At 34.3% G+C, this 11,500-nt stretch overlaps 1 protein-coding gene across 1 annotated transcript in view; it reads left to right on the top strand.

The window, feature by feature from the left end:
- The first annotated feature begins 1,129 nt into the window (after positions 1-1,129).
- The window catches only part of LOC132564522 (glucagon-like peptide 1 receptor), a 54,141-nt gene continuing 43,770 nt past the window's right edge, over positions 1,130-11,500 (top strand). Inside the window, exons 1-2 of the mRNA XM_060229176.1 lie at positions 1,130-1,142; positions 1,232-2,058. Of these exons, the coding sequence (XP_060085159.1) occupies positions 1,945-2,058 (114 nt within the window). The 5' untranslated portion in view covers positions 1,130-1,142; positions 1,232-1,944. The remainder of the gene's footprint in view (positions 1,143-1,231; positions 2,059-11,500) is intronic.

Here is an 11,500-nt window from a genome sequence, read left to right as displayed (position 1 = left end):
AAGCAGGTTACCATATTTAGATAATTTTATTAAACAAAATGGCTGTTTGACAATATACGTATATATTCATCTAAACTGTTACAACTTATTTCATATCTGAAAGGAGTTTCTTAAAACATTACAATATTACTTTGTTTTAATGGAATTGTATCATTATATGAGATATATTTTGCATATCACGGGAAAAGATTAATAATAGCCTCAACATAGGGTCTTATATTTTATCACATATTTATTTTATGAAATAAATCAAACAATTTATTTTAAACTTCGAGGTGTGCTTAAGAACATCATATATGAAATGAAAATAAGTGAGTTTTGGGAGTTTTATAGTCAGGATGTGGTCAACAAAATCAAATGAAGGCAGCCATTTGGTTGCGACGTATTCAATCCTTGATGTAATGTGATTGTCCTTATTATGACTTCCTAATTGATTTCGTGCTTGCAGAGCCAATTAAAACGCTCTAGGGTATACTACACGAGTTACATATACAAGAAATATTACAGGGACACGTTCGCTGAATAATTGAGCGATAATGTAAAAATGCATATGATTGTGTGTATGTATATATATTCCATTATGCAATATATTACGATATGTGGGAATATTTCCTTAATGCGACTGCTACTTTCCATGCTATAGTTTTTAAGTTGAATAAACAATCACCACCTCAACCTTCTGGGTCATTACAGCGAACGATGAAATATGAATGAATGTATAAATACGAGAAAGTCGTGCGCTTTGTAAGGAGTTTAAACTTCCCATGACCCTCATTGCATAACAGTAATTTGAAACGTTTAGCAATGCTTAATGACAGTACTGCAACTGCCCTATATATGTTTAAGTGTCACAGTCGGCTTAGATTGTTATCTTGACGTTTCCTTGACTTGTAAATGAGGACATCAACAGAAAATGCATACGAGCACGACCTAAATATATCATTGGAATAAAATTGGTGTTACTTTGTTGAATTGGTGGCTATTTCAATATGTTTTGGATTTCTAGAAACAATTTCATAAAGACACAGCAGGATTATGAGATGTCCCTCAAATGATACTATAGATTGTTTGAAGCATTTGATTTCTGTGTCTATTTTCGTCGAAAAATGCCATTGTCTTCTAGTCAGGATGATGTGATTGAAGTAATCTTATGTTTTACTTTTGCGATGCCAATGACTTACTCATTGATACTTTATATAATTGACCCTTGTTTTTTTTCTTTTGTTCTTAGATAAGATGTCATCTACGTTTCTTCAGTGGCCATGGTCTCGATCGGATGTAACGTCATCCTGTCTGTGACGACTATTGGGATCTAAACCGTTATCTGTGAACGTCTTTATAATTATCAGAGAGCACAGAACAGCAGTATTAAGTGTAACTCTGCAGCCGAGAAGTCGGCGAAAACACCTCACAAATGGTTCCCGATGATTAGATTTTAGAAATATATCATTTTGCATAGAAGAAGAGAAATCGATTTAAGAAGAAGTATTGCAATGCAATTTCATGTTGACAGAGTGTCATTGGTGGTTTGTATATTGGTCATTGTGAACTGATTGGGTCGTCCTCAAGGTAATTTACTGCCTAATCTGTGTCTTCTTACTTTGATTGGTGGAATGACGCGGTAATCAGGACGGATTGAACTGTTTACGTTATAAAGCTACCGACTGCGGTTGACACAGAAATAATAGAATGTGTAAAATCTAAATGAAGAATAATTAAACGCGTCCTACACGTAGACGTCATCGGGCAGTGCATTTAATTATCCATTGAAGCACAGTCAGATTGTTGTCACTCTTATGGAGTATAAATTGACAGGGAGGTAATAGATGTCATGCAGACGACGAACCGAAAAAGATGTTAATCCCTGAGACAAAACTCTCATAAAACAGGAATGTTGATGGTTATGAGAAACATATCGTTAAAACTATAGTGGGATTCACCGATATGGATATGACTTATGTACCTATCACCGGGATTTGGCTTCGTGCATTCACGCTGTGTTTGCTGTTGTTTATTTCTACAGTGTCATCATGGACTACATGTACAAAACCCAAAAAGGTAGGTCTGTTATCATATTGATATAGTATACTACTTCATTGTCTCTTTAGATCAAGTATCACCATGTCATATTATATAAATTCAGGTTCCATCATTTCATTAAGACGAACAACAAGCTGAACAATAATGCCCTGCCTCTATTTTGCTCGAAATTTGATAGTTTCGTCGTCGCTAAATAGAAAAAAAGTACTTATGACACGAGCATTATTATATTTTGGGGGATTGTTAGAATTAAATGTGTATTTGGAAACATATCGTATGTAACACTGTGATTCTCAGATATGAAGCTGACAGCAGTTGGTTTCGTTTTGACCAGCAAAAAGTAGATTGTCTTAGGAGGATGAATCGACTTGCCGTATATGTTGTGAAAGTAGTTAACGTCCTAGAAACATGATAATAGCAATATACGGAATTAAAAATAGAATCTCCAGTTGTATGTATTCCTGGGAAATGTTAGGGTACGACAAGATGGACACACTGTATATATATTACAGGGAGAAGATAACGAGAGTGTTCCAGTGTATCCTTTATAGGGCTATTAACTGTATTATTGTGAGATGTCCTGGGTACTTGTGAAATCCATAGCAGTGCATGTAGGTTCATCGTACGGCTTTCATTTCACAACACAATATATATTTTGATACATTGCTTTTCCGATAAGGTATTGGTACTAAGTAAACACGTGATCCTAATACTATACCGTGCTGTCTGAAAGACACGATATCTCACTCGTACTGAATACGGCAGGAATATTTAAGGTTATATGGGACAGATGAATTTTTATTAATACATGTCACCAGAATTAAATTTATTGATAGAATAAACTGATTTTTAAGTTGTATTTTGTCAACATTAATGACAAACCAATATTATCGAAACATTCAGAATGCCCGAGAAAACACTACTGAGGGCTATTTTTTTCAAGTAGTGTATTGTCAGCTTGTTTTTAGAGTCATTAGCCTGTGATTAAAATATACATATAAATAAATGTAAATAAATATATATATCATACCACATTATCATTTGAGTGTAATGTAGATTCATTTAGTTAATTTAGTTTGCGTAGTTCGCTTTATGATTAAAGAACAATAGTAATTGACTACATCATCCTTAAGATAGTGAAATATAGCATTTGTATGGAAAGAAAACATAGGACAACCACTACCAAATCAGTTTGTAACATACCGTATACAGGAAACTATCAAGAAAATACCAATAGGGCAACAGAATTATTCTATATCATTCTATGCGTACTTGTAATCTCTGTCTTATTGATATATATTCTTTTTTATCACATGTAAATGTTGTATGGGAATACATTTCTTTTTGATGTCTCAATAATCATCTTAAGATATTTTTAGAACATGCACATACTGATACATTGAGTCTATATACTGAGTCTGCAAAATGGACTGCGAACATAGTTTACATGTCTTCTATTTAGAATAGACAGCTTATTTGAATTATCCTGACGTTTTGGTAAAGTAAAATACTGTTATTGCTTGTTATTAGGTCAAGATTTCAATTTCGTTAAGAGGTTGTTCGTTTGGAGAAACAATGATACATTTTTTAAGTTAAATGCTATTAACGTGATGTTAATGTATCAGTTCTTTTTTTCATAATCACAACTTAGCTGGAGCATATCACTAGGCTAATGAAATAAAGAAACAGTCATGCTTAAAATCTTTCTTATACCCACTCTTGTGGCCCCATTCGGTAAATTTGCCTCTGGATGTTTGCGGTTTTGCTATCAACGGAGCATATTAACTATGCCCGAAACATATTTGGCTGTAGGGTTTCATTTTGGAGGGGGTCACCTCTCGGTAGTTGGTGGCAGCCTCAATGGACACTATACCGAAGGCCCGTTACATGCCATTCATAGCATATAAGAGTAATGTCTCTGACTGATGTACACATCATGTGGAACTAAAATCGTGTATGACATTTATTTATCCTAGTAGATGTTGTTCGTAAGGTGAAATAACGATTTCAATTGTGTGTTCTTTCGGGTTTGTTCCTCTAAGACAATCGACCAATCCATCAATAGGGTAATAGACCTGCATCTAATCAAGTAAACAATGAACGAATTTAACGAGGATCCCTATTAAATGTTATATAATTAAGATTAAGCACTCAAAGTATACTAGTTACTTAAATTGGAATAAGATGTAACGAGCTTTTATAACATAGTGGGTATATTACATATAGAGTAAGTTATGATAAGCTCGTAAAAGGCAATAATTATACTTATTTAAACGTGAAGTAAGCTATACCTTTCAAAATATGATTGGCTTCCTAAATTCCTGAATACAGACTTCCAAATAAAGACATGGACCGGTTGCCTGAATTTAGGACGATTTTTTTGTAGATAATATTAAAATGTTAAAAAAGAAATAAACCAAATTTAAATCATTTCTCTGTGATGCTGATACCATAAATGGTCCTAATTTGAGTAGACTATCGATCCCATGAGGAAGTCATAATGTTGAAATGTTACTTTGAAGATTAAAGTATAGGTTATTGTATGAATTTCGAGTAAAACGGGGTTTATTACACCAGTGTGATAACAAATGACGGAAAATCCTGCAGTAACTGACATATGGCAAACTTCCCCAAAGGAACGCATGAAATGATTGAGTACGAGACATTTTTTATAGCCTACCTAGCTTTGCTTAATTCACTGTGTAGGACTCGTGAAACCTCAGAGTGTGATTGGCGTCAGTGCGAGATAAGTTTGACTGATCATTGTAAGTGATTTGGTATTGTCTTTCAACATAAGTATACTTTTGATTCGGATGATTCTTGAATAGGTCCTTAAAATGAAGCAAACACTGGATACAAAAATTGACACCGCTGCACAGGGAAGAAAACATGCCAGACGATTTTTGTTTTCATTGAAAGGTCAAAGTTACATTTATTGAATGGTCTAACACGAGCAATTGCTGTTTTTAGTATTAACCATGTCAATGATAGATAATATTTACTATTTAACATACAGCAACAGATCACTTAAGCAATCGTTCGAAGACTTTTTTGCTGTTTCATGATAAGGAGGTAGATATTTCAACAATGTTAACATGGTAAGCAAGGGAATTGAGAGGGGTCAATAATGTTGACATAAGGGTTCGATAGTGTTGGCATAGGGAGCAATAGCATTGACATAAGGGGTCAATAATGTTGACATAAGGGTACAATATCGTTGACATAAGGGGTCAATAATGTTGACATAGGGAGCAATAACATTGACATAAGGGGTCTATAATGTTGACATAAGGGGGCAATAATGTTGACATAAGGGGACAATAATGTTGACATAAGGGATCTATAAAATTGACATCAGGTGTACACTTCAACAAAGTCTCGATAAGTGTTCGGCGCATGCGCGATAAAGAAACGTATTCTATCTTTAAACAAAAAAATTTACGTCGATAGCTAGTTGCAATATATCATTAGGATGTTTATGACGTTGATATGACAATAATACATGCACGCACGCAGAAATTTTAGGATTAAATACATAGATTCCAAACATGATTGACGTTGAGTTGGGTTTGTATAACCTTGAGTTTGCTATTATATGTTCCTGTAATATACATTACATGGCTTTTTGCTGACTTTAAATAAATCTCACCGACATTTTTCGCACGGAAATAACTTTTTTTTCCTGCAAAATTGAATTTTTTCTCACTTGTCTCCATAGTTGTTTCTGGATGATAAAACCGATGAAAAGTTGGTGATTTGTATATTCCTCTGTGCCATAACAATAACTACACTTTATTTTGCTGTCGAAGTCTTTGTCACTTTACATATATCAATTAGACACTGCGTTTCTACTATGATTTATATCATAGATCATTTGGTTGATATAATCCATACATTTTCCCTGCAGAACTTCAAAAAATGAACTTTTTTGGGCAAATTGAATAAATTGATGTTTTACAAAGCCTACGAAAACTATACAGAATGCGATTTTATTTGAAAAGTGATTGTAATATTTGTGTATATCTGTTATTCAATTTACTCAACTTGTTTATTGATTTAGGTTGAAACATGCCTTTGGCGAGTTACACATGGAGTTGATAAACGAAAATCACTGACTCATTAAATATCAGAAGAACAAGTGAATTTGATTTTATCGATTTTATTACTCGGGAAGCATGCTGTCTTGTGAATACTTCTCCTTACAACAGTTATTGTCTAAAGGGGTTGTTGAAACAAAACATGACGTCATAATAACATCATTGTTCTCCTGTGTGCATGTATGGTGGCGATTGATTGTCCCAAATGACTCTGACATGGGAAAGATATCAGCTTTGATGAAATCGACAATGATATCGTTTATATGCCTGGTAATCGTTATGAACCGAAACTTGCTCTTTGTTTGGTATATTTTTTTCATTTTTGTATAATAACACGATCCGCCATATCGCTCTCTCTGACATGAGAAACAGGAGACTACCAATATGTCAACATAATCATTATCCAAACTCGATAGAATTCAATAAAATATATATATGAACAAGAGAAATATTCATACAGCGATTCCTGAAAAAAAATCAATGTTCCGGAAGAATAACCGTCTTCTTTGTCATCACTACGAACCGCCATATATATTTTGGTCAATCCAAGAAAGGAATGTCACGTTCTCAAATGAGAACAAAGTACACAACATTGAAACAAACAAGGAAATATAATATGTCTGTATCAGATTACTATTACGTCAGTAAAACCGTGTTGTTTATCTACCTGCATCTCTTAACCCCTGTCTTACAAGTTTGTCCGTCATTTGATGGCTACTTGCACTAAGATTTTGATAATGGGAACAGGCACTTGAATATCGAATCCTGCATCCCTCCCACACATATATTGTTTACATGTATACAAATATAAGTTCGGGAAGGATCAGGATGGTTGTAACAAAGAAATGCAAACATCACAATAGAGAAAATGGAATCATCACGCTTATCATACAGCTGTGATTTTGTGTTTCATGGTAGGAAAAGATCGAGATGAGCGGCTAATGTAGAAGAGTCTAAGAGCATCGAGTTTTAAAACATTTGTCATATCACTAATGCAGATATTATCAATGGACACCAAAGAGGTGATATTTTTTTCGCGGATCGTGTTTTCGCTTGGCACTTTCACTTGCGAAATCGGAAAGCATATGTACTATTTTTGCCTTATGTACTACTTTTGACCGAATTGTAAGATCTTAGACAGCAGATAATAAAAATGCTGAAATTTACAAGAAATGGGTCAAGAACATAATATTTACTACGTAGGTGCATTATACCCCTGAAAGTGGTGTCATTAAGAGATGAATGGGATTATATGAAAATAAATTGGATGGGTATTCTGCTTATGCCAATCTTGTTAATATCTAAACCATTTACGTTTTAAAATAGTTGTGACTGACATTGCCGACATATATTGGAACACTTGACTTAAACTATAAAAAATGGTTTCCTGCTATGTTCTCTTTGATCAGTTTTGGACATAATTTGCCTACGAACACAGTATGACCTTCACTCTAGATTACATTTTATCAGGCGAATCATATCGAGGATTGATAATTAGACTGATATTAGAACCAGATGATCGTTATTGTTTCAGGGATATTGTCATTTTAGATAAAGACCACAGCCATGTTTCTCTGTGTTCATAGCGGTTATGATGTTTAGATATATCAGTCTGACAATCCTAAAATCAGATGAAAAAAAATCTCTATTTTCGTTAAATGCCCCGTTTTGTTCGAGATTTCGTATATTTGTATTCATTTTCTAAATGACATAACCATGTCAAATACATGAAACTGTCTTTTACATCGGTCTTGCATCCCATTTGCGTCACTAATGAGAGACGACAAATATTTTTTTCTCTTTAAACATTCTCTGTATGGCCTTAACTGCTACACAGAAATTATGTCAAGAAAAAGACTAATATTATCTTCTATATAGACGAATATTAAGGATGACTACTCGACGATACCGCTATAATTATTGCCTGTGATTGGTAGATTTGTTGGTCGCAGTATTTGGTCAACTGTTGGCACTCCTCAAGAGTGAGAATGTCTGCCATATCAAGAATAACATCTCGGTAAATTAGTGTCAATTACCCAACTTCCTGAAAGTGGATGAAGATGAAGGCAGATAACATGTGATACGTATCTATCTCTCGAATGGTATGTCGTGTAATGAGATGAGGACTGGTATCCATATAAAGGCATCGTTGGCTTAATGTACTTAACAGTAGACAGTATGATCTATATTTCCGACTAGCATAATAAAGGAGAAGATAAAGGTAGATCAAACCAATGATAAAATGACCCCTCATGTCACTTTCTGTAAACAATTTAATATGGAGAGTCGACAATATACATTTAAATCTCCGATGCCATTATTTGTTACAACATAAATATAAGGTGCTAATACAGTGCTAGTCACATTTGATGAAGTACCATCAGAATAGAGAGATTAAAAATGTATACATGGTATGGCGTACATGTATATAGGGATGATTTTACTACCAAAATACCAAGGGAACAAAGGTAAAAATCATTGGGAAGAATAATAACCGATACAAATGTTTATCATGGACATTCCCAATTTAAACTGGATACATAAACTTAAGAAGAATCCATACAAACAACGTTTTATTTCTGTCTCATCAAGATTTTCAACAAAACCTTTGTCGAAACCACTAACCATAGCAGCACTATCAGATCTGGGCCACGGTCGTATTGCGAAAAAATGTGGTACATTATGTATATAATATTATGTGTATTGCAAAAGACTCCAGAGGGCTTTTGACCAATCTTCAACACTCTCTTCTGAAAGAAAGGGTATTTTTAGTGCTACTATGGTATTGATTTTTCTATACCACCATACCCCATTCTGAACTGAAATAATGCATTCATATTCTTGTTATGGTATATTTCTTTTAAGGTACTAATACATTGTCGTGAACTATAGTGAAACGTTTTTCGTGAAAAAATACTTCCAAAACAAAGAAGAAATATATGGAGGATGAAATCATAAGAATTATCGAGTCTGGTTGACAACATCTTCTAACTATGTCACGCTATTAGCTTTCTTGTTTAATTTCACATATTGATGGCGTCTTTAAATAACAAGAAATGTTTAGACCACGTCCATCCTATATACACATCATAATGTATTATAACAAACACAATAGATTCTTCAACGCCAGTCACGTAAACATCTCCTTCAGGTCTGGTGGCAAGATCTTTTCCTACAACGAAACCGGCATTAAAAGTTTTCCAGCAAGTTGCATGATTTTCATTTATTGTTCATGTGCCATTATTGGATAGCAACATACCTGTATTCCCAACCTACGACGTTTACGCGTTGCATTTGTTTCGATACTTCAGGAACTCATCCAAATATCACGAATTTCTTGCAATAAGGTGTCAGCTGACGCGCAAAAGGTTTCAAATCATGAAAGTTGGTAAAAATTATTGAAAAGTCTTATGGTTATCATAATGATCTGATTGTGAAGTATTCTATATGAAGCTAGGCGTGTTTGATTCTCGTTAGTTTGTCTGTTGGTTCTGTTGTTGTATACCATGTTCTAATTTGAGAAGTGTGCATTTCTAACTAGGATTGAACAATGTTTATAAGGTAGGTGTCGTCGATGAAGCAGAAAATCTTACTCATCCGGAGCACCTTGTCTTATTTCCTTGTACTGTTTCAGGAGTCACCCTAAAAATCTGTCTCTTTCGATCATATTTTGTCCTAGTTTTACTGAATTTCATATTCTGGATTATGATTCTGTTGTTATTTTCTTGTTATCTAACGCTTGTCGTTCTATGTATAAAAGTACTTTCTATTTCTAGATGAATCTGCTTACAATGTTAAATATCATAGTTTAACTCCTAGAAAACAATGTGAATGATAAATAATGTTGAGTGGTCATGGGTGTATGAAAGTGCTTTAATGTCAACTTCGTAAGCCAAAGGAACAACATTGATATCATCGGTATGGACCCTGGACATATTCCTTTATAAAAGAAGACAATTTGTCAAACAGTCATTTATCATTCACTCTGTTCTGTATTACCTATTATTGTCCCATTGAACATTTTGTCATCAATCAAGTGGAGGCAGCTGAAACGTGTATAATTTTTATCGCAAAGTTTGATGATTATTCTAATAGGGTTAACGTCTCACCCCAGGCAACAGGCGAGGTCAGCACCCACTCTTAATCCATTCATTTATTATAGAGACTATAGAGACCAATAAGACGGGACCGTCGGTTGAATCTCCGTTAAGTATGTCCACACCTCGGGCTTTTTAGAAGATGATAGGATATTAGTACATTATATATATGTCTCCATTGAAATCATTGACCTACTTTGGTGAAACTATCGGACATTTGCCCTTCTAGTATATAATACTATTGCAGGTGTGGAAGCATGTATATACACACGAAGAGCGATCACTTTATTTGAAACTCAGATTAATGATCAGCTCGAAGTATTGTCATTAGCCTTCCATTGAAGCCAGCAGCCGAGTCCTAATAACAAGTCCTCTCTTATAACTTCTGGTCATTAATTGGTATAACGTCCATAAGGCGACCCATTATGAAATTTCCAACCCGGATGTACAATACATATGTTCATTAACTGGTTTTGTATAAGCACAATCATAACCTTAATTACACGACAACTTTGAACGAAGAGTTATATAACATAATGAATTGGCAACAAATGTTGAAAAGACTTATTTACAGACGATCTAGTCTAGAACACAAATACAAGTTGTCCAAGCAGATCCTTGTCCAGTTTCGACACAGTACAAATAAAAATTTGGGTTTGCTGTGTCGAGGGACCTCAAACAGATGTTTCCCGTGCGATGTGAAGTTCGACGTGGTTGATGATCGATTGTTTAATTAGTGTTTGTAAGATTGTAAGTATTGTACTGTCATTAGTGGTGCTCCTTCTGGTACACCATGAGCTTTATCCATGCTTTGATTAGTGACTTATCTTATGATATCGTAATACACAGTTAGACAGTGCAAGGAGAATAATACCAGGTGGTTTTTTTTCTTCGAACACTCTTTGACGTCATAATGATTTATCTTTTTCTTCAAGGGTTCTTTGTGAACCACCAATGTAAATGAATATGACCGAGAACTGAATGATCAAAGGCAAATAACCTTGTATATTAATTATTATGATGGCTTCACTTTCGGAAATAATTGATCGTTTGTCAATAATGTATATTTGACGAGTATAACTTCTTGCGCTATTGAATTATGCAAAAATATCTGTCTTCACATCCATCATGTAAAGCAAAGCTCTGCAGTACAGAGGAACTCCAGCATCCTTTACATCGATTTCCAGTTGTTTGTTCAAACATGGATATAAATCATGTAGACAAATATATAGCTTCAGTTGATATATTTTCTTATGCGTGAGGTGT

The sequence above is a fragment of the Ylistrum balloti genome, unplaced genomic scaffold, assembly GCF_031769215.1.
Source record: "Ylistrum balloti isolate Yb309-2 unplaced genomic scaffold, AGI_CSIRO_Ybal_v1 Utg372350, whole genome shotgun sequence".
Lineage (NCBI taxonomy): Eukaryota > Metazoa > Mollusca > Bivalvia > Pectinida > Pectinidae > Ylistrum > Ylistrum balloti.
Note: the sequence above shows the minus strand (reverse complement) of the source record. Positions and strands in the feature narration are given on the sequence as shown.